The sequence below is a fragment of the Pelodiscus sinensis genome, chromosome 3 (genome assembly GCF_049634645.1).
Source record: "Pelodiscus sinensis isolate JC-2024 chromosome 3, ASM4963464v1, whole genome shotgun sequence".
Lineage (NCBI taxonomy): Eukaryota > Metazoa > Chordata > Testudines > Trionychidae > Pelodiscus > Pelodiscus sinensis.
Genome location: NC_134713.1, coordinates 11,496,196 through 11,520,885, shown reverse-complemented (window position 1 = coordinate 11,520,885; position 24,690 = coordinate 11,496,196). Strand labels below are relative to the sequence as shown.

The 24,690-nt window shown below is 41.9% G+C and overlaps 1 protein-coding gene and 1 long non-coding RNA gene across 4 annotated transcripts in view; one reads left to right on the top strand and one right to left on the bottom strand.

Moving 5' to 3' along the window:
* The window catches only part of RUNX2 (RUNX family transcription factor 2), a 213,045-nt gene that overhangs the window by 114,882 nt on the left and 73,473 nt on the right, over window positions 1-24,690 (bottom strand). For all 3 annotated transcript variants that reach the window (XM_075923375.1, XM_075923376.1, XM_075923377.1), the window contains exon 3: window positions 5,451-5,728. In XM_075923375.1, coding sequence (XP_075779490.1) covers window positions 5,451-5,728 — 278 coding nt within the window. The remainder of the gene's footprint in view (window positions 1-5,450; window positions 5,729-24,690) is intronic.
* LOC142827750 (uncharacterized) lies at window positions 5,619-7,346 on the top strand. Its single transcript, XR_012902471.1, has 2 exons — window positions 5,619-5,758; window positions 7,050-7,346. It is a non-coding gene; the product is annotated as an uncharacterized LOC142827750 (long non-coding RNA).

Genomic DNA, 24,690 nt, shown 5'->3' with positions numbered 1-24,690 from the left:
CAGCTGTGGGATAATTTGCCCACCTAACATCTACTTAAATCCTGAAGCCTGGGATTTTATATGAGTTCCTTAAAAAAAAAAAAAGACTTTTTACTGTTATAACTGTGGATGTTCTAATTATCCATATAGATGTTCAATGTGAGTTACAAAATATTTTTAAATATCTTTAAAAAAACAAAACTCCCAACACACAGCAACCAGAAAAGCAAAAGAAACTCAGAGCAAAGAAGGAAGTACAAGTCTGGCAGGGGGCCTCAAGAAGAGGGAGTGAAATTATTCTGTCCTCAATTCACCTCCTTGTGTCCATGTAAGCAGCAGATCAAATGTTAGGTAAGATTGATTACAATCTATCTTGAATCCATTCTAATAACGAACAACATAGATTGCTATCTGGACACAATGGAGTGAACATAAGTAAGATTAAATACTCTTTGATGACCATTCTATCTGGGATTCCCAAAGTCTTTATTTTCAATGGGTTTCACTCTGATCCATAAGTGTTTTTTTTAATTGTTGTCTACTTAAGTTCAATTTGTCATTTTAAACACCAGTACCATTTGTGTATGATACTTTGTGGGTCACCGTGCTGGAGTGCCTAATAGGCAACTACATTATTCTTAAAATACAGCATCCTTTGACATAGTGTTATATATTCTCTCTGAATATTATTCTTACTAAGAACAGATCCCTGGAGCTCTGGGTGCACACATGAAACTTTGTCTAATAAAACAAAGTTCAGTCATACTGCGCAAAATGTGTCTCTACTACTTCGTAAGAACAATACATTTACCGCTGCCACTTTACATTTTTATAATGAAATATTAATAGGCTATGGCACATGTGTAATGTCATTGTTCTGGCCCATAGCTTTACAAAAAATCTGAACATTAAAAAAATACTTGTTATTTATCCACTTTTTAAATTAAAAAATAACTTTATTACTGCAAGACTTTTTGTGCAAAGAAGTGAACGTAAGTTGGAGCTTTTATGCCAGCTATAAACCTAAATGATTTAAAATATTTTAGATGGAAATCAAGGATTGTAGTGCACTGCAAAAACAAAAAACAAAAAAAACCAAACAAGCAGTAGTACTAATCATTAAATATAAATAACAAAACATAACTACTCTATGGGCTGTTCAGCTATTTTTCAAAGATTAATATCTCAGCCATTTAAAATATTTCTTTTCCAAAAGGCACCAATCCATACTAAAATACACATAAATTCCAAAGACTAAAAATGTAAGTATTTGGAGGAGCTAGCTAGGTCTCAGCAAAAAGGTACATGAAGCCACAAAACACAAATCTTCTTACAATTTGAAAATCACTTTATCAATGCACGTACTTTTTTGCATAACAATTCATGTCTGGTCTGGCAACCTGTTTGCCCAGTTTTAGTCCAATAGGATTTGAAATGGCCAAGGTATGCACTCTAAAGACTGACATTATAAATGTGAAGCAAATATACTATATAATAATATTATGCAGTAAGACTCTCTACATAGTAAAAAGATTGTTTCCAGAAAGAGCTCATGCACATGCTAATAGCTATTTTCAAACCCTACTATCTCTATCATTTCAATACCTTTGCTTGCAAAAACACTAAAAAACATTATTCGTATAAAGGGCTACCAGAATATAAAATCTCCTGTTATTACAAATAATGTTTTTTCTTGCCTAGAGTTTGCCAAAAGAGCATCTGAAGCTATTAAAAGTATTTTAACGGTCTATAACTTAAAACAGAATAACTGATTTGCACTACTTTTTGTTTAAAAAAATACATCTGGACTGACAATTTATACACCAAGTTTCAGCTTGAAGCTATTTAAAACAGCTGAGTTATAAACTCTGGAAACTGGGGGTTAGAGTGAAAACGCTGACAGACCCTTAACTACTGGTGCTACTGGGTATAGTTTGAATACTGTACGTTAATTTTTTTTCTTTATTGTTATTATCTTTTGTTACCTAATGCTTTTTGCTATCGGCATCTTGCACAACAACAAAGAACATACAAGCCTGATGTAACAACACTGTCTTTGTGCATCTCAATAAGATGCTCCCAAAGGATCTATCAATTTAGGGACAAATCCTGTTAGTCCTAATCAAAAAAGTAGTTCCGTTGATTACTATGGACCGTGAATGACATGAATATGATTTGGCCCCAGTCCCATAGTTCCAGTTTCCTTTATATCTTAGCCACCTGAACATTATTAAGCAGCTATGTTAGTAAGTGCATTGTTAACATTCTTCACTATAAAAATAGTTTGCACTAACTTAGTCTTACTACTCAGTACATTAAATAAGAACTCCCTCCACAGTTCATGTAAATATTAATATTCCAATTCAAGTGTCTTACTGAGCCAACATTATTTTTTTTAAAATACAATCAAAACTACCACTGTTTATAACATACTTCCTTTCCTACAATTGATTTATATGTTTTCTTTTAATTAAAACAGTGGTATGTCCAAAGTACTTTTTAACTAGAGAATCCTATACAGAATTATGATTTACTTAACACACCACTCAAAATATTATCATCAACATATTATTTATTGTCAGTAAAACTTCAGTTGCCAAATTTTAAAAAGCATGTCATATATAAGCTAGTTACGCTACACCCCACATCTGTATTTTTTTGTTGTTGCTGTTAAAGATAACTGCTAATGTGTCATATTATGTTATAGTGAATTTTTTGTTATATATGCACTGGGATTATTTCATCTTGAAACTGTGCAGTTATGTATCATTTCAATGTATGCAATGAAAAGAAAAATGATAAAAAATATACGTGAAAAATAATTAAGTAAATGTAAATAGGATTTAAAGTACAGTTTTCAGTAGTAAATAAAGGTAATAGATACAGAATTTATACAAAATACATGCTCATATAGTAGTCTCTGTGTGAAAATACAGATGTATATAAGTGCACACAAGCTTTTATAGCTGAGTGATGGTTTAAGTGGCCAAAAAACTGCTGGTAACCATGTCAATATCCCTGACACCTCAATAAACTGGATAAGTCTATGTAGGTCTGTCAGAATGGCCTTTCTTACTGTAGTATTTGAATAGTGTGCATACTCAATATTTCATCCAATTTAGCTAGTATGTGCATACATATCTACAGAGAGAGAGGGATTGGGAAATGCTCAAAAGACATCTGTCCTTTTGTCTGGTTTAAATATGCTCTCTTTCTTTTTAGTAACTATATCTTACAGTTCATGCTTTTCTCCTAAACTTTTTATTTTAGCAGATGTGATAATATCCTTTACATGCAGGTTATTTAAATAAGACACAGTAGGAGATGCCTGACATTTCAAAGGAAGGCAGAGATAGAGATAACTGCAATGTGTAATGTTTACTTCTGTGAATCATAACTTTAATACTAATCTAATCTAACAATTATCAAAATTACAATCAGAGTTACCAGAAATCTCCTCCTCCTACTACCCACCTCCATCAAACCCACCGAAGGAGAAGTGATCCACACCTGATCTTTGCCTTGCCCCTTTAATACTTGGCAAAGTTACAGAAATAGAAGAAGTTTGTCATGGCTCTGCTTAGCATGTTCTCTGCAATCTCTAACCAGGGGCCCACAAAGACTACTAATCATTTAACTTGGGCACCTGGGCTTCTTACACATCCTTTCTCTGTCATATAAGCGAGCTTCAGACAAATGCAGTCTGTTTCTCTGTTTGATATTAGAGCAAGCTATTCAGTCTCCGCGTCAGCTTGACAGACAGTCATTTTAACGTCCGTTTCCTTTACGCCTGCTATTGATTTTTCACTTAAAAATATACCCTCCTTCCTAATAGTTACATCTCTTTCAGTCAAGAATTTACAGCACCCTCAGATCGTTTTAAACTTTGTTCTAGAAAATACTGATTTCAAACTCTTCTGCTTTCCAGGCAGGGCATCTGGATTTTGTCGGGGATCCTGCGCTAGCAGGAGGTTGGGGGTATTTTCGATTTGACACAGGCAGTAACATCCAAAGTTGCAAGGTTTGGAACTGCTAATTCCGGTGCAGGGTTTTGGACTGACTCAGGTGCTGATGGACAGGCACAGGTGTTTTAGGGCAGCGGAGTGACTACTCATTTCACCGCTGAAGGAACTGAGAAGGAAATCTACAGTGGAAAGTGAGGTGGGAGGGGGAAGGCTTGCTAAAAAGTCAGCACACAAACAACCACAGGCTAATCCTCAGTAGAGGGTGCGGAGGTCGGCCGAAAATGAAAAACAACATTCCCGATTTAGATCCGGGTGGTATTTATTATCTACCCAGAGTCCGATGTTTCTGATAACTTCTGCGCGGTCCCCTGCCAACACCAGTGGTTTCGGGACAGACACTTCCGAAAGTGCCTAGAAGAAGTGAACGGGCGCCTTCCCCCAGTGGGGGGGGGGGGGGGGTGTCTGTCCTCCCTCCCCATCCCTAGCCCCAGGGCAGAGCCCAGTCTGACAATCTGGGTATTTTTGTACCCCTGGCTCAGGAGCTGCAAACCGGTGTCACTCCGGGGGCAGCAGCCTCTCCCTCTGCTTCCTCACCTAAATACAAAGAGCCTGACACTTCGCAAAAAGTCAAGTTCAACCTGACACCTAGAGAGACACGCCCAGGTGACAAAAAAAGGGGGGGGGGGGACTTCCATCGGGCACGTGGGTGCTTACTCCTGGCGTCCTTCCTCCATCCCCAGTGGGGCACGCACATGCACGGTCCCACACCGCTTCGGCCGGTTCACACATCAAGTGAAATGCCTGTAGAAGCGGTGAAGGGCCGGGGGCCAGCCCTGAGTGCCGAAGCAGGGGAAAGGGGCCATTCGGAGGAAACTAAAACCTCCCTTTCTCCTGCTCACCTTCCCCGTGGCTTTATCCCTGGCTTCGGGGACGGGCAAATCCCCCTGCCCCACTCCTTGGAAGCAATTCTGCCTCCAGCCCCCCTCCCTTTCAAGCTGCGCTGCCCGTGGGCATTTTTCCTCGCCGCTTGCTGCCCTGCCCTGATAGTTTTGGGGAGCCTGGCTTGTCCGTGGGTGCAAGGGAGTGCCTGCCTGTGGGGAGGGGGCGGTGATGGGGCCGCTCTGCGGCGCACAGGGTGGCTAGGCGAGGTGGGTGGGAATGGAGGGGGGAGGTACGATGCCCAGCGTGGCTCAGAGGAGCTGCTGGTTAAGGGGAGGCGACAGCCCGTGTGGCTGGGGGGGGGGGGGGTGTCTGGCCGTGGGAGGGCGGTCCGGGGGGGCCCTTTCCCTTGCGGCTGGGGGGTCCTGCCAGCGGGGAGCCCTGTGGCCTGTGCAGTCCCTAAGGGGGTGCCCGTGCCCAGCGCGCGGGGGTGTTTCTGAGCCATTCCGCAGGGGGGCACGGTCGAGAGGGGGCGCCCCGGGGGGCAGGCAGAAGCCGCGGGAGGCTGCAGGGGGACCCGGCCTGGAGAAGCGGCGCTGCGGACGGGGGAAGGGGGGGGGGTCTTACCTTGAAGGCCACCGGGAGGGTCTTGTTGCAGCGCCAGTGCGAGGGCAGCACGGAGCACAGGAAGTTGGGGCTGTCGGTGCGGACCAGCTCGGCGGGGTGGTCGGCGATGATCTCCACCATGGTGCGGTTGTCATGCGGGCGCAGCCGGGGCACCGCCGCCGCCTCTTGCTGCTGCTGCTGCTGCTGCTGCTGCGCGGCCACCACCGGGCTCACGTCGCTCATCTTGCCGGGCTGCAGGCTGCTGGAGGGGGGGCTGAACCGCCGGCTGGTGCTGGGATCTACGGGAATACGCATCACAACAGCCACAAGTTAGCGAAGTGAGGGGGGCGGCGAGGGGGCCACTGGAGGAGGCGTGTAGCCGGGGGGGGGGGGCTGCCAAGGGGGCGAAGGGGAGCGGAGGAGGGAGGGGGAGCAGGAGCGGGCTTGGTGCAGGAGGGGGGCGCAGGGGCAGCTTGGGGGGCCGAGTCTGCAGCCGGCGGGGACGGGGGGCAGAGTCTGGCGGCGCAGTCCTATCGCTGCCCCCCGCTTAGCAAAGCCCAGCTGGAAGCGGCATGGTCCGGGGCTTGCTGCAAAGGCGCGTCTCTTCCTTCCTTCGGGCTGCGTCTGCCTGTGCTCGGGTCCCTTCCCTTCCTTGCAGCCACCGCGTCCTCCTCGCCCGGCTTCCCGTGTGGCTCTTCCTTCTCCTCCTTTCGGGGGCGTAAAGGTGGCCCGGGAGAGGTAGCGCAGCGCCTGGTCGCAGCTTCCTGGGTTGCTGCTGTGTGCTGGAGAAGCAGCCGCGGGAAGAGGAGGGTCGGTTTCAAGTCCGGAGTGGGGGTGCTCAGGGGAACGTCCCGTTTTCCTCTAAGGAAGTCTCCCCCCCCCCTCCACACACACACACACACACACACACACACACACACACACTTGATCGGAGCAAGTTTACATGCCAAATGACTTCTCAGCGTTATTAGGGCTTTTTTTTTTCTTCAGGAGGGCGAGAGGGGGGGCTGGGGCGGGGGGCAAAAAGTTTTGCAAAGTGTGTCTGCCACGCTGTTTCCCTTCCCCCAAAGCTACTTCAGCGCAAAAAAAAAGAAACAAAAAGTTCTTGGGGGTTTAGCCAGAAAAAAAAAAAGAACCCTGTAGTCAAAATACTAATCATTAAAAGCGAAACATTAGGAGGCAGCGTCCGGAGGAGCAGGGTGAGTTTTTTTTTAAAAAAGTTCAGACGGCTGAATCCCGGAAAAATAAGCAGGGAGAATGGTCAGAAGCGATTGTCAGGCTGTTTTCTAAAATACGCTCAAGAAACTTGTGGCAAAAGGGAGCTCCGGTCCCTTGTAATTCAGTCGCTGCAGGCTCCAAGTCCGTTGAGTACCAAAAAAAAAAAAAAAAAAAATCGCCCCCTTCCCTTAATTAACAGCAAAAAGATAATTTTCTTTTTGAAAAGCAAGTTTTCAAAAACTTCGTTGGGGTTCCAAAAGTTGAGCTCGTGGGGGGGGGGGGGGGGAGTCTCCGCTGGATTTTGATTTGGGGTGGGGTTGGGGTTTTTCTCCTTGGCCCGAAATGTGGTTTTTTGGAGGCTGGGATGTCTAATGATTAGGTTTTTGTGGTTTATATATACAGGACTCTGGCGAAGGCGAGCATGATGTTGATGAGAGTCCGCAGCACGTGGTGTCTCAGCCCAGTCCTCAGCCTTCTGCTGCCTTCAAAATAAATAAAACAATGTGCACCCCCCACCCCACCCCCAGCAGCAGCCTGGCTTTACGGCGATCTCCCCCCAGGGGGGCAGGAACAGAGGGAAGGAGAAGACTCTCTGCGATTTGTACTTTTCTCTCCGGGTTTTCCCACTCGCGCATTTGCAGTTTGTTGGGGGGGGGGGGGGGATCTACCTTTGCCAAATAACAATGAATAGTCAGTTAATTTAGTGCCAAAGGGTTTTTCTACAACTCAGGGGTCTACAGCCTAAGACATTCCCTTGCATACATGCAAGCCGCTTAGACACCCCCCTCCGACTAGAGTCTGGTTTGTTTTCGCCCTTAAAAAAAGGCAGCTCTTTAAAAAACACAATTTACATACCCAATAGTAAAAAAGTGTAAACGCCTTCCAGAGCAGATAACAACCTATCAAAACTCTCCCTCTAATTTACTTCGACGTGCTACTTCCACCTTCTTGTGACAAGTAAGCGCTGTGCTGGGGGGGGGCGAGGGGAGGGGGGTTTAGTAGTGCGAAGTGGCTGTGTGGTTTGGGGTAATGGGGGGCTCCGCTTAGCATGGCTTACACCGCTTTTTTGGGGAGTATTTACGCACCCTAAAAAGATTTCGCCCTCCCCCAGGCGCTTTCCCCCTTTCCCAGGATAAAATCTGATGTCCCAGGTAAAGGATCCGAAAGCACCTAACTGAGGTGCGAGGGACCACACCCGGCTGTAGCAAACACTTCTCTCTGCCCATCTTCCAGCTGTCCGGTGTACAACTAAGAAGATCCGCGGCAACTTTCGAAACCAACCCGTAAGGTTACACAAAAAAGCGCACGCTTGACTTCGTCCTGCTAATTAACACGGGGCTGACCCCGACTACAACCTCCATCGCAGGTTGTGTGGTATACATTATACAGGTGAAGCGTTCGCAGCTTTGGTCTTTGTTTATTTACCCACTTCACATGAAAATGTTCAAAAGTATCTTTTTTTTTCGGTCACATGGGAGAGCTCTCGCTCTGTATACCGCTGGCTGTGGTTTGCAACTCTGCTAGCTAGCCCACGTCCTTGAAGGAAATGCAGCGGATGGCATGTATTTGTTTATTATTTTCATCCTCCCTCCTTCTTCCCTGGTTAATACGTTTGATAGTAACCCCTGATCACCTGGCAGCGATCTCAGTTTTTTCTCCTCTGTATACTTATGAAAATGGGGGCGGGGGGAGGGGGTTATGGAGTGGGGTGAATTTACTATTCCTAAGTGGAAATTGAAGTATTAAGGCTACGTGCTCCCATATTAACAACAAAACGGGCAAGATCCTGTCCAAAAGGAGAAGTGTGCACAGTTCCTTGAAAAGAGGAATTTAACACAAAGAGCTGAGTAGTTTAAAGATTTTCAGAGATCTACTTAAATAGAGTTGCAGCACACTTTTGGGACAATGTTTATTCTGGTTTAGGGAGGGGGAGGCATTTTCCATGATGTAAAAGGCATAGGTGTTGGGCAAAAGAGAGGTTAACAAGAATTTAATGTTTCCAAGCACAGAATTAACTTGACAGTAGCAATTTCAGTATTTGTTTTAAATAAAAGGATATATTTCCTCTTTTAATTAGTCACATTATGATTTTTGCAGTTGCCTCTCTCCATACGAAAATTACAAAATGTTTATTAGGGAAATCAAAAGAAGTTATAGAAAGTGTAACGTCACTTAAAACAGTCTATTGTTATTTATATTTTTTTCCACTGAGCACCCTAACAAAATTTCAAGTACCTGGCATCGCTGGTTTTTAGTCTCTTTGCAAAAATGTCTTTCTGCTTAACTTTTACACATTTAACAGGAACTTGCTAAAGCCTGGAACAGATTTCAACTCAGAGCACTAGAATTTTATTGAAATGGTTATGTACACCTTAATAAAACTACCCATAATGTTTATGGACAGCCTTTATGCTGTCTGGGATTCTTTTTATATGTTGTTTACGCTATGTTCTGAATTATCTGAATTTTGGCTATGGATTTGGCCAAAAGGTACTTGGGGCAACCCTGCCCTTCCTTAGCTTTCTTCAGTTTCCACTTCAGAAGCACTTGTAATTTTAGCGTGGGTTGAAAAATGAATAATGTTTTAAGATATCAGCCAGAAGAGTTTAAAGAAAAATGATTTTTTTTAAATTATGTATTATAAAAACCTCCAGACTCACTTTATAAAATAAGATTTTTATGAGTGCAGCTGTGATTGCTGCAAAAGCAGCTCTGATGATCTTTTAGCTTTTTCACTTTTAACTGTGATACAAATACAGCTGTACTATAAGGAAGGATTTTGTTAAAAATATATTTCAAGTGACTCAATATATATTTAATTTTTAATTGGTAAAATTTGGACTCAGTAATCTCTGGATGCATCAATAATATACTGGCCTAAACCTCATCTGATCAAAGCAGAAAATAATTGATAAATGTTGAACATTTCTGTACTGAATGATGTTTCATCAAAATAGTTTCTCCAGTGCTAGTTTGAGTGAAATGTGCTGTAATCATGGTACATGTTGAACCTTTCCTAACCTTCCCTATGTGAGTGAATAGCCTTGATGGAAAAGAGAATAAATTTATTTGTTTAGCAGGTTTATTATTGTATCAGATATTTTGCGAGAGTCATTATAGCAATGTCAACAATTACTACTGTAGTTAAGGGCTTGCCAGTATTTTCTTTCCACTCATGAATATAGCAGGCTGAAATGTGGTGTTAAATAGAGGTAGTCCTGATCACATTGCTGTCACGCTCAAACTTCTATACACTTCAGAGGGAGCATGATGAGGCCCAGTGTCCCATGGCAACACTTTGCTTTAGTTACAAATTGACTCTCTGTCTAACTACTCTTTGCACTTAAAAAGTACATCAGGTAGAGTTCCTCAGAAGCTACAGACTTTTGTTTGATAGATTTGGTTGGTTCATTGTTTACCATGCTAATGAGCGCACAATTCAGAAGTACAAACACAATATTACAAGAGTATATAACCTCCTTTGATCTCTTTATTTTAGCTTCCAGCTCCCTGACCTACTGATTTATGACTGAAATTCAAGACAATTCTATTGCTATCCTGAAATGTGCTGTATGTATTTTATGTCTCAGCACCGTAAATCAGTAGTGGGCAAACTGTGGCCCATGGGGTGATATGTGTTGCCCATGAGACATTTTGTTTACCGTTGCCCACATGCATAGTTGCCAGATTCCACTGGTTTCCAACCATGTAGTGTTTTTCCTACTGGTATTACTAAAGTGACACACACTTAAAGTGAGGGCACATGAAGTGAGGTGTATGCTCATTGCACACACCACTGACCATGTGAGCCATGCGCTGCCTCTCAGCCCACCAAAGCGCTGCTACGGTTCAGTTGGTAAAACCCACAAACTCAAGGTATGCAAGTGCAGTTAGCAAAACTACCCTCTCTTGGGAGACCATCTTGGTTATGAGAATCTTGTGGCCCACCAAGGTGAAGGAGAGCCACTCATGCAGCCCACTCACTAGTCTAGGTTACCCATCCCTGCCGTACACTATTTGTATAGTGTTCACTATTTCTGCAAGTACTACAGGCAGTCAACTCTGAAAGACACGGTAGAAAATGACTACCATAAAACAATAACCGATTGACCTGTAGAACAGTATGATTCACACATTATTTTCCAGTAGTAGGAAGAGACAACTGTTAGTTGGGATTCTTGGGTTCTATTCGGGGATTTCTATTTGCTCACTGTGTGATGTTGGCAACTGGCAAATCACTTAATACCTCTGTGCTTCAGTTGAATGAGGATAACTTACACTTGGGGATTGAGACTTTAATAATGATTGTCATCATTATTGTCATGACTGTCATAATGTCTTTTGAAATCCAAAGATGAAAGGGGCTATGTGAGTGAAAGTATTATTAATAAGCTTTCTTTGTTGATAATAATAAAACAGCTATGTCAATAATGAAATCTAATGTGGTCTTATTCCTATTGGCTTTATTAAATCAGTAGCTCTCTGAAAGGTAAAACTGAATAGATGTTGGCTCCTCAAAATGCACATAAACTAAAAAAAAATTGTAGATAATTGTCCAAGATTGGATTTTCTTCCTTCCCCCATCCAGGTTTTTTTCTGCTTGTCCAGAAAAAAAACTGTTGCTAACCTAGATCTCAATCCCCCCTTCAGGATTCACTAGGTGCCCTCCTGCAGTTCCCTTTTATTTAATGAGAATAAAAAGTTAAACAGCCACATTAGCAGATTCTACTGGAAAACTATGGCCCTAACTATTAACCTATAATAACATATCAAAGCAAAAGTGTGGACTTTATTTTCTGTCTGGAGGACAAAGTTTGAACTCTGTATTTTGATTACCAAAATTTTTATTTTTGTCAGGTAAATCATACTATTGCTTTGTTTAGTCGAAAACAAACAAACAAAACCCCCCAATGTAATTATGGAGAGTTAAGGATAAAACTGACTTTCCATAACTAGGACAGTGGACAGTTTTGGTATCATCTCTCCCTCCATTTATTCTTCTCACATTTTCTCTGAGAATAAACAAATCTATCTGAAATTCTATAATACCGATTTTATTGCCAAGGTAAAACTTTTCTGGAAAATGTCAAATTGGACAAATTATTTTAGTGCAAATTATTTTAGAGGGTTAAACAAAATTAAGGTTAATCTTTTCCTAAGTTATTTTGTTCATAGTGTATTTTAAAAAACCGTTTCAGCTAGAAACTTCACTGCTTGACCACAATGAACTCTAGACTGAGGGGAGATTAATTGTTAGCAATTAAAAGGGGTTTATGTACACATTTGGAATCTTGCAAAGTTCCTAAATTTTGCATGCTGGTTTTTAAGAGTCTAATGAAGTACACTCCGGTCAGATAAAAACTCCATAAAGTTCACACAGGAGATGCTGTGAAACCAAAGTTAATCAGTCAGGAGGGAATAGGACTGTTTTCAGTATCACAAACACAAGCATTCAAAAATCATGAGTCAGGATCTTTCCTTCAAATCATGAGATTTCCTAAAACCCATGAGATTTCAAAATAATAAATTTTGGATTCTTTTTATTTGTCCTGTTATGTTGTAGCATTTTACTATTTTGAAATTTTAGGATTACTGTTTTAAAAAAATTTTCCACCATGAGGAGGACTAGAAATGTACTTTTAGGGGAGAAAAACTAAAACTGAGATTCTTAGTAAAGAATATGATTCCAGCAGCTTGGGCTTTAAGAAAAACATCAACTATTGTGAAGATTTGACAACACTGATATCCTATTGTGAGACTTGTGAAGATTTGACAACACTGATATCCTATTTGTGGCACATTGCAGGGCTGAAATATGAAAATGAAGCACATGGTAATGAAAGTATGGGGTAAAGTGCACACAAGGTATATACTGAATGAGCTTATTGATGATCACTAATTATTTTCATTAATGAGTTGCATAATAGGATACATTGCACACTCAGCAAGTTTGTGGATGACACTAAGCTGGGTGGTGGGGGAGAGATAGATATGCAGGAGGACAGGCTTAGAATCCAGGGTGGCCTAGACACCTTGGAGGATTGGGCCAAAAGAAATCTGATGAGTCCTGCACTTAGGATAGAAGAATCCTATGCACTGCTACAGGGTAGGGACCGATTGGCTAAGTGGCAGTTCTGTGGAAAAGGACCTGGGGAGTACAGTGGATGAGAAGCTGGATATGAATTGACAATGTGCCCTTGTTGCCAAGAAGGCTAACAGCATATTGGGCTACATTTGTAGGAGCATTCCCAGCAGATCTAGAGAAGTGATTATTCCCCTCTCTTCAGCCTAATGAAGTACACTCCGGTACACCACAGCACTGGTGTGGCCACATCTGGTACATTGCATCCAGTTTTGGGACCCCCGCTATAGAAAGATTGTGGAGAACTGGAGAGTCCAGTGGAGGGCAATGTAAATGGTAAGGAGGCTGAGGCCCATTACTTTGTGAGGAGAGGCTGAAGGTACTGGCCTTCTTTAGTCTTCAGAAGAGAATAATGAGGGTGGATTTGATACCAGCCTTCAACTCCCTGAAGGGGAGTTTCAGAGAGGATGGAGCTAAGCTATTTTCAGTGGTGGTGGAAGACAGAACACGGAGCAATGGTCTCAAGTTACAGTGGGGGAGGTCTAGAGTAGATATTAGGAAAAGCTTTTTCACTAGGAGGGTGGTGAAGCACTGGAATGGCTTACTTAGGGAGGTGGTGAAATCTCCATTTGTTGACGTTTTTAAGGCCAGGCTTGACAGAGCCCTGGCTGTGATGATTTAGTTGGGGTTAGTTCTGCTTTGAGCAGGGGGTTGGACTACATGACCGCTGAGGTCTCTTACAGCCCTAGGAATCTATGATTCTATAATGGCTGACTCCAGCTCTAGGGAATTCTCAAGGCTTTATTACAATAATCCCCTGACCCCGCACTCCCCAATGATGCAGTGAGCACAGGCAGGCCAAATCTGAAAAACTAGACTGTAGGACATCATACTTACCACATGTCTCAATCCTCCAAAATGCTGAACACTGGTTTCAGTACAGGAAACACCTGTGTGCTCAATCTTAAGCATGTACTTAAGTGCTTTACTGGCTGGATGCCAGAATGTCCAGCATGTTTCAGGTTCAAGACCTTTGTGGATTATTATGAAGATGGTATCAGGAGGATAGCAATGTGAACAAAGAAAGAAGTTAAAAAGCAAGTGACAATGGCCTAAGAGATTCTGTTCCCATGTGAATTTCCTTTGTAATAAAGAGCAAAAAATAAAGAAAATATTATAAATGAAGCTGGCAGCAATACCTGCAATTAAGACTGCCTCCTTTCCTCCATTATAAGAACTTGTTTCAGTTGCCTAGAACTTTGCTAAATTTTAACCGTTTGTGCTGTGGTTTTCCATACTGGGTGTCTGCCTCTGGCTGACATTTTTGGAAGTTTCTGCAAGAACATTCAGCCATTTCCTAGATGGATGTTAGGACACAACACATTGTTTTGCAACTGTTAAAATATTCTCCTAATCATTACGGTGGGGAGCTATGACACACTCATAATTTGGAAAAGGAATTTGAAATTGTGCTGGGGTTCACTGAAGTGACTTTTGCTATCCCCGTAAGAATCCACTCAAGCCTGGCTTAATTACAAGTTTCCAAAAATCATTTTTAACACACATCAGTCAAGACTTAGTGACTGGCAACTAAATTATCTAAAGATTCCACAGGAATCATCAGGCTATATCAGACCTATGGGCAGGCTAGACTAATAGCCTGGCTCTGAGAGTGGTCAGCACCAGATGATTCAGGATAAGGTACAAGAAATCGCTCAGTAGGCAGATGTGGGATAATTTATCTCTCCATGAAGGTCTCATCCTAATCCCTAATAGCTTGAAAAATATTATCAGAATGACTGTCAGCAGTTCAGTTTTCAACTTTGCTTTCAGAAGTTTATAACTCAGCCATAAAAATTCCTTTCAGACTGAAATCTGGCATATGATGTCTCAGTCCAGAAGTAAAATTTTATGCAGATTTAAGCAGGCTGTTATTAAGTTACAGAACTTGAAGAAAAAACAGTTTACTAATTTGGGACACTAAACTCATTTATCACTTTCATAACTCAGTAATAGATGTGTTTTTCAAGAAGATAATTTGCAAGCTGTCTGCTCCAAATGTGGAACGGGCTCTTTAATGAAACTCAAGTACTTAAAACCCCGAAAGTCATTAACACTTGAAAGACAGATGCAAAGGAGATTCTATTTCTATGACTGATGTGAAATAACAGTTAATTATAGTGAGGGTGTGCATGAAGCAATATGAATAAAACAGCCATTAGGTTCTAGCAAATACATTTGGATATAACACATTATAGAGATATGTTTTTAAAAAGACCATGGGCCAAATCCTTCAATCCTTGCTTTTGCATAACTCACATTGCAGTCAATAGGCCTGCAGGTCCATAGGTTCCGGTGTAGATCAAGAGCAAAAGAGCTGCACATTGGGGATGGCTCTGAGGAACAAGGGAGCAGTCAATGGAAAATGACTCCTAGGCTGTGAAGCAGATGATCATCTTTCAGCTGCTCTTGCAGGAATATCTATGGTGGTTCCTAGAGGGGCCAAAAGACTGGACAAGAAGGGGAGCGCTCTGTGCTCCCAAAAGGGCGGGAGGAGCTTGGGCAGAAGGGGATGGAGCAGCCAGCCCACAACATCGCCAGCAGTGCGCTGCACTACGCTCTCCCCCTCCCCCAAACTAGCCCTAAGAGCTGCCCAGAGCATGTTGTGTGGTGCTCCAGCAGTGATTCAAAGGCCCAGGGGCTCTGGCTGCTGCCGTAGTAGCAGCAGCAATGGCCAGGCCCCGGGGTAGTTTCCTTATTCCTCACCCCGCTGCTCCCCCGGTCGGCCGGCATTGTAGTTCCTATTCCTATTATGCTTCCCCTTGTGGTGGAGGATATCCAGCAACCTCGCTCCTGCTTTGTCCCTGGAATATTCTCAAACTGTTCCCTCTTCCCCTCCCTTAGCAGCATGGGGTTGGCATGATTTGCACTAGTGGAAGCTTTGGTTGAGTAAATGATACAGCATGCTGCTTAAAAAATACAATCCTTCATGCTACGCTTATTCCTGCTGGTGAGCCCTTATTGATGTGAACAGACTGATTGATTTCCATGAGTCTATGTGCCAGAATAAGTGCTCACCAATTTAAGGGCATGTCTACACTGGCAAATTATTTCGAAATAACTTATTTCAAAATAATAACTCCTGAAATTACTATTTCAAAATAAGCTTATTTCCTAAAGAAAGCAGGTGTTATTATTTTGAAATAACCAGCCCCTTATTTTGAAATAACGGGCTTGGTAGTGTGGATGCTCTGTTTGTTATTTCAAAATAAAAGGAGTTATTTCAAAATAACTCCCTAGAGTAGACCAGGGCTAAGTGTTGAACAACTGACCCCTAAGCATCTGTATTTCAAAGCGGCATCAGTACACTCTCAGATTGTACCCAAATTACTCATGTCTAAATGTTTGTGCACACAATGTTTTGTATCTACTTTTTGTACCTTATAATCCGCAGTTTTTGCAACTTCCTTTTCACACATAAATCTGAATTTCTGCATGTGCAAAAATGTGTCACGCAAAAATGCGTCGGTGCCATTTGCAAGGATTGTTTAGAAACTACAGGCCAAGGTATCCTATTCCAAAGAGCTATTATGATCCACTGAATAAATAATTCACATTTTAAAAAAGTATCAGGAAACATACCAGTATAGATAAGGTCCATGATATTATAGGGTTTAGTCAGTAATGATCAGAATCTACCTCTTTTATTCATATGGTGCAGTACCTTACTCTGTGAGTAGCCCCACTGGTTTAAATAGGAGTCTTTGCAGAATAGTGTAGCAATCAATATAAGAGAAACAGCCAAGCCTTTTAAGTATTTGCCACTTGTGGTTATTCTTCACATACACTCACACTTCCGCATTTCTCTATCTAGATTGCTGCAGAGCCTTTGTGTGGTTTTGCTGCTTTGTGCATATCTGCTCTGATTTAAAAAGCTGTAATTCTCGGATCATTTTAATTCCCAGAAAATTGTGTTACAACTCCTATTGATAAGTGAAGGAAATAACAATAAAAACTCTACTTTCTAAACACTGCATACATATAACCACCTATAGTTTTGCTAAGGAAATTTGTGTGAGCTACAGGAAGTAAACAAATTCCCTTCCTGGTAAGAAATCAATATGCTCTTTGAGTCATGCTTGTTTGGTTACTAGTAAAGTCTATGATGGGCTTTACTACTGCTATTAATTTTATGTGGAAGGCATTTAGATACTGTAGTTATGGATGGTAATATAAAATCCTGCTAGATAGATAGTTGATAGATCTGAAAAAAAAAAGCCAGTTTTGACATCTGCTTATCATGAGCTTGTTTATGGGTTATGAAAAATCCATACTGATTCAGAAAGGGTAAAAAGATGTTCAGCGGCTAACCAGGCGGATGATAATTGCAATAATAATTTTTTTCGCTTACATGTTGCCTTCATATAAAACCCTGACTGCTAGTCACAGCTGCATGCTACAGTGATTAGGCCTTTTATATACCTGTGATAGAAAGATAGATCTCACAATGAAATTTAATTAAGCATCAAAAGACCCTTGGCAGGTAGGTAAATATCACTAGCAATTACATATGGTGAAACTGATAGATACAAAAGTTAAGTTGCTTGCTCATGGTCACAGTAAGTTAGTTAGATCTGGGGACAGTTTTCTATTCTCCTACTTCCAAGACTTATGTTATGATCATTATGAATTCTTTCACCTGAATTTTATTACAAGGATGCCATGAGATTTAATTGCTCAAAACAGTAATTTAAATCAAGTGATTAAATATTTTTCACATTTGTTACTAGAAGATTTACTCAGTGTTGCTTGGGTCCTTAGTGCAAATAAGTTTTTTTTTTTTCATTTAAATCATTGTTCTGGAGTGGGGCTGGGGACGAGGAGGAGTTCAGTATGCAGGCTGCCTGGGGAGAGAAGACAACCTCAGCCCTCTCTCACCTCAGCAGTGTGGGGCCAACTGAGAAGTGTCTGTCCATGATGGCTGCAGCTGCAGCTGACACAGCCAGGGAAGGGGTTCTTGTCCTCCAGCTGGGAGACAAACAGACACACAAAACCTCTGAAATGTATAGTAGATAGCTGTCCCTTTCTCCACCCTTGCCCCCTGGTGGCCCAATGAAGTTATAGCCATCCAGGTCTCCATCTTTGGCCTCTTGCCACTCCCCTGTGAGCATTCTGCAGTATAACTGTCCCTCCTACCAGATCCCTGCCTTTCTATTTCATGAGAAACAATCGAATTGCAGGAACAGCCCATGGTTCTGGCACAACCAAAATCTTACCTTGGTTTAATGATAAGAGGATGCTGCATACCAAATTTGGTGGTCCTAGCTCTTACTATTTAGAAGGTGTTTTTGAACAAATGGACTCACAGATGGACGGACAGACACACATTTCTAAAATATATAATAAGATTATAATATAAGAACATAAGAACGGCCATACTGGGTCAGACCAAAGATCCATCTAACTCAGTATCCTGTCTGCCGACAGTGGCCAATCCCAGATGGCCCAGAGGGAGAGAACACAACAGGGAATCATCAAGTGATTCCTCTCATGTCGTCCATTCCCAGCCTCTGACAGGGGCTAAGGACACCATTCCTACCCATTCTGTCTAATAACCATTGATGGACCTAACCTCCATGAACTTATCTAGTTCTTTCTTGAACCCTGTTAATATTCTGGTCTTCACAACCTCCTCTGGCAAGGAGTTCCACAGGCCGACTGTGCGCTGTGTGAAGAAAAACTTTGTTTTGTTTGTTTTAAACCTGCTACCCATTAAGTTCATTTGGTGACCCCTAGTTCTTATAGTATGGGAACAGGTAAATAACTTTTCCTTATTCACTTTTTCCACACCAGTCATGATTTTATAGACCTCTATCATATCCCCCCTTAGTCTCCTCTTTTCTAACATGAAAATATGTATCTTCATGACAGATTTTTCAGAACTATTAGGGATAGCAGCTCTTCTGACTTATACCCATTTTACAGCAGGGTGACTCTGTTGACTTCTATGACATTATTTGTAATTTACAGTAGCATGAGAGGAGAATCAGCCCCTTCCAATCTATGCAGTCTTTCACTACAATACAAATAGGCAGTTTAAAACTAACATAAGAAAGTATTTCTTCACGTGATGTACCGTCAACCTATGGAACTCATTGCCTGGGGATGTTGTAAAAGCTAAAAATATAGCTGAGTTAAAAAAAATTAGAGAAGTTCACAGAGGATAGATCAATCAATGGCTTTTAGTAAAGATGGTCAGGGATGCAAACTCATACTCTACATGTCCTGGGAATGGACAACAGGAGGTGGCATCATTTGGTAAATTGCCTTATTGTTTTCACTGCCACTGAAGCATCTAGCTACAGCCACTGTCGGAAGACAGAATACTGATGTAGGGACTACCGGATCACAACTTGTGGCCTGTGTCATACCAGAAATCAGACTAGATGGATCATTAGTCTGATTCAGTACAGGTGTTCTGATGTTCGTTTTCTTCATATTGTCATTACAACACGTGACATTACCAATGCAGTTAACCAGAAAAATCTACTTGACAGTCAGCTCTTTTGAATGTAAAACAAGAAAGTTCAGAGTACGGGCTAGAATGTTGGGTGATGAACCTCTATCCTTAACTCACCCTATTGCATTTCAGCACATATGCTATGTATTGTCACTTGAACTTTGTATGCTCTTGAAAAAGGAGACATTTTTGATAATGACAAGTTAAAATCAGTTTCCCACCTTCAGCCCACTACAAATAATGTTGAAAATAGTGGCTCTGCTAGTGTGAACAATGTCAGCTGAGTATCCCTTGTGGTAGTAAATCATGCTTGATGAGAGGTTTTGGGACCACTTGCCTGAAATAAGGCAAGCAGGATTTGGGTCCAGGTATACAGAACAGCGTGTTACAATGGGTGTTCAAGTCCACTGACCTTGTTCACCCAGCAGCACAACTGTTTTCAACACCACTTGAACATGTGTGGCGAGAGGACAGGTTTTTAATATGTTATTTGTGAAAAACAGCTAATTTTCCTAGGGTAGAAACAGCCTTGTTATTCCAATATGTAAGCAATACTAAAGTCACAACTGAATGAAACTGCAACAGTGTTAAGTCTGCAGTATTAGCATTAACTGTGAATTTCCATGCTTTTGTAGACTTTAGAGTATATCAGATACTTGACCATTATTGGGGGGTGTTAATCTATTATGACTGAGTATATACATAAATATTGTGTGCAGGAATTGAAGTCTCTGCAACACTTGAATCTTTAAATCAAGTCTTTCTAATGTCTTTCTAAATCCTCCTGTTCAGTGGCTTTTAACCTGTGGTCTGCAGACCCTGGAATCCTTTGACTATGTCTGAGGGGCCTGTGGAAGGTTGTTGTTACTACAGAACAGTAGTTTTCAGCTACAATTTCCAAAGAGATTCATACCACCATCTAAAATTTTGTAGGGGTCTGCCAATGAAAAAAGGTAAAAAACCCACTGTCCTCCTACTTCAACCAAATATTATCAGGCTTAATGCAGGGATTAGTGGGTCAACAGCTCATCAGATTTTTTTCCCTTATCTTCCCACTAATGTTTCTTTTTTTCTACGTGAGTATTATTTAGTATTTGGATTCTAGTAGCAGTCACAGTGCTAGGTGATGTTCACACAATCGCAATGGAAGACAGTCCTGACCCCAAAGAACTTATGATTTAAGGTAGGTAATGTACAGTGTGGGATAGCAGGATACAACCTCAATATGTACAGTTTTGATAGATATCATATACATTTCTCTATACTTACACTGGGATTTGTTTTAGTTTTTATTAAATATACATCAACCAGACCCCATTACTCTTCAGCCTCTTCATTATTAGTTGACTAGTTTATTGAAAGCATCAGGACATTAGGAGAGTTTTCCTTTTTGTATTTGGTGTTGCTGTTGTGGCAAAGCTAAGCTAACACAAGAACAATAACAAGGTAACCGTCAAGGCAACACTTTAACAATTTATACATGATGATATTTTCTTTTATACATAACAGATAACCAACCTGTCCAACTCATTGATGTCAAATATCCTGGAGGCCAGGAGCTGAATAAGATTTTTAAAAGTTTAGAAATTTATATTTTACCTACATATTTATTTAGTCTGGGATTTTTAAAGAAAGCTAAGGGAGCTAGGGATCCCAACTCCCACTGAAAATTTCATCTAAAAATACAAGGCATCTGTTTTGCAGTCTAGGTGGTTTGGACACAAATTACCACCAGAAATAAATAAATATATAGATAAGCAGCTAACTAACTTTGTGAAAAAATCCCTATATCTTTCTACTAACTTTAGTCACCATCAAGACCCTCATACATCCAAAGCTCTATTAAGCTACAGAATGCTTTGAAAGTCAATATTTGATATAATGAGAATATCCACAGTGACATCAAATAAGACTAAAACACTTTTAAAGACTATATAAACCTTTATGCTCCACACTATAAGTCAACTACAACTGATGAAGATTAGGAAGAAATATCCAATGTGGTAGTTATTTGCAGAATTATTCTCTATGAGATTTTTTCCCACTTTTTCTCTGAGTGAATAGGTGAGGTTTACATCATACTCTCAAGACCAAAAGAATTATAGAAATACATAGCAGAAGAAACATAGGCCCTCAGCTATCTGTGTTGACAATTAACTGATAATATAGAGCAGATGGAAGAAAAGAGGAGAAAATATTCCAGAATCTAGAATTCTTGACTGATTATGCCCTGCCTCAAGTCCTAGAGATTGCCAGTAAAAAATGCCTCAACTGATCTCAGCCTATACACAGGTTCATGAGAAAGGAGATGGGGTATATCCTATTCCCACCTTCAAACAAAGAAGAATTGGATAGATTAAAATCAATATTTTGATCTGTTCACAATTTACAAATTATACTTTATCTAATCTGTTCATCCCGTGGTGTCCAACACACTAGCCACATGTAGCTATTTGGCCGGTTGAGGCTAGTTATAGTGTCTACTTCTTCAGAACTGGTTGGACACCAATCTATCCAATAGTATTTCTAAAGTGCCTGTTACCATTGTATCATGGTGCTGAATTAAAACTGGCAGAATGGAAATGGGGGAGGAGTAGCACACAGATAAAATGTATCTTATCTGTTTCCCAGTCAGATAAATGATCAAAACTCTGTATGAGAGGAACACTTTCTGTTTAGAAGAGAGGGAAGAACAGTCATCAAGAGCTTTCTTAAAGACAGTTTTTTATATCCACAAGAAAGGCAGAAATGTGTAAGTGTACCCTGTGTATTATAGTCCACAGTATACTTTACACTGGAAATTTAGTGCTGAAATCTAAAGCATAAAGGACAAGTTATGTCATTAAATACACATGCACAGCTCTCCGTTAAGTAAAGGAGAGCTGTGGTCAGATATTTAATGGTGGAATCTGGCACTAAATATTTAAACATTTGTTGAGAAAAAAATACTCCTTACCATCAAAGATAATCAACACATTTTTATCTGACAATAATGGGCTGAGAAAATCATCTGACATAAGAATTAAAGAAATAAGCATTTTCGGAAGATGAGACTGTAGACTCAGCATTCTGTCTGCTTCGCATGGTCAAGTAACATTAATTTGTTTCAGGACGCTGAGGAAATTAAATCCTTAGCAGCTTGTGGCTGATGTTATTTATTCTGAAGCCCAAGAGTAATTTGATGCAACTTCTCGGCACTGTTCCCGTACTTCCAAAAATTACTGTTTTGAATGTGCTTGATTCTGGAAATTTTCATTATACTAAATACAGGCCAGAAAGAAGTAATAGGGCTTTATGTGCCTCTGCCTTCTCTGAACAGAGAGGAGCTGAGTCTTTTGGCTTATTCTCCCTATCCATCACAGGCCCATGGCCAGGGTTCATAGCAAGACAGATGCATGAATTGGGAGTGACAAGGACTGAGAGTCCAGCTTCTCTCTGGGGCAAAGTCTGTCCCCAAATCCCTACATGATTTACATTATGTTTTGATTTGTATATTTGATTAATATATTTTACTTCACTTACATAAATGACAGCAAATGTCCTGAATACCAGGACTTAAATTGTTATTATAGTAATTGCTATGCTTCTGGCTGACTTTGGCACATCACAGAGAGCTGGGCTCCTAGGTGGGCTGTATGCTCTGTGGCTGGAAGGAACTCTGGCTGGCTATGTTTGCTCCTCCTAGCTAGGGAGCCCTGCGCAATGCTGCCTGATTCCTGTTCACAGTTTAGCTACAGCATTCCGCTCTTGCTTTAGTCATGGCTCCAAATGTATGGGCAATGGGGATGGGGATGTGAATCAGGCTTTATTCTTCAAAGTATGAGCCCTCCTGGTCGGGGCTCTTTAACCACAGAGGTCTCTCAAGAGAAGGTTTATCCCTGGAGAGAGAATCTGGAGCAGTGGTTTTGAACCTGTTTATCATTGTGCACTGCATGTGCATCCCGCAATGTGTTAGGTGGGCCGCAGGTTACAAACCAAAGTACTCCCCTGAAAACGGCTCATGGTTCCCTATGGCCAGTGTGCTCCTCCCTCCCCGCCACCTCTGCAGAGCAGGGCCAGGAGTGATGCCTTGGACACGGGACCACACAGCAGCCAAACCCCTCCATCACGTGGGGCCAGGCATCTGGGACCCAAGTGCTGTGGTGTGTGGATGGGCAGCCGGGACCCCTGGCAGGGAGTGAGGTAGGGGAAAGGGGCAGGTGACAGTTCATAAGCAATAGGTCTCTGCATGTCCTTGCTTTCAGTGGATTCCCTCAGATCAGGGGTGAGGAACCTTTTTTGGGCTACAGACCCACAGACAAATCAGCCAGGGCCACACACAATTGAGAAGCAAAAAAACCAAACCAAACCCTCACTGACGTGGCCTCTGACTGAGAAGGAGAAAGACACTCCCCAAATTCCTCTCATACACTAGAGCCTAGGGGAGCCCAGGCTAGTAGACTGTGTGTGCTTCAGCACCATGGTGGGACAGCAGGGGGGCTGGAGTAGGGATGTTAAATATCGAGTAATTACCTAATCGAATAGTCAATTCATTTTTGCATCGACTATTCAATTAGTGAATAGGGCAGCTCCGCCCAGCGTCAGGCTCCTCGTGGCATTTCAAAGCGGCGCTGCCACTTTGAAATATTCCCTCTTCTTCCCCCCGCTTGCTGCCTGTTTCTGATAGAGGCGGCAAGGCGGGGGGAAGTAACTAGTCAATGAGACTGTCCAATAAGCATTTGCTTATAGGATAGTCAACTAGTCGACTAGTTGTTTACATCCCTAGGCTGGAGCACCTATGCAGGCTCCCAATGCTAAGGGGAGCCCTGAGCTTTGGGGGCCGGATCAGGGCAAGCCAGGGGCCACATCCGGCCCCCTGGCCTGAGGTTCCCCACCCTTGCCTCAGATCAATAAAGTCAGTCTGTACTACAACTGCAACTGTAGCTTTTGCTGTGTTTCTATACAGAACTGATAAAAGGAAGGATGTGTAAGTATGTTACATAATTATTACAAATTCAGGTCTGAAGCCAGGGGTGGCCAACCCATTAAATGAAGAGACCTGAAAGAGCGGTGGAAAAAATGCGAAGAGCTGCACCAAAATTGTTGAGGAAAAAAAAAATGACGCTACCGCTTTAAAAACCACAGGCAGCCTTTTTGGCCACATCAGGCTCATGTTGTCCACCAGCATCTTGCTGGTGAGCACAGATGGCCGGGGGCCGATTGTAGGGGTGTGTGGAATGGCTTCACGAGCCATGGGGGAGGCTTCACAAGCTGCACTTTCAGGGGTGAAAAGCCGCACGCAGCTCACAAGCTGTGAGTTGGCCACCTTTGTTTTAAGCCATATCTGGATCTCACAACCCAACTAATCTGTCATAACAACACATTGTGCTATCTAATGCTGTTTTTCAAATCTTGGTTTACTCTAACTTGTCCAAGGGTGATACTAAGGATGTCAGTGGTTA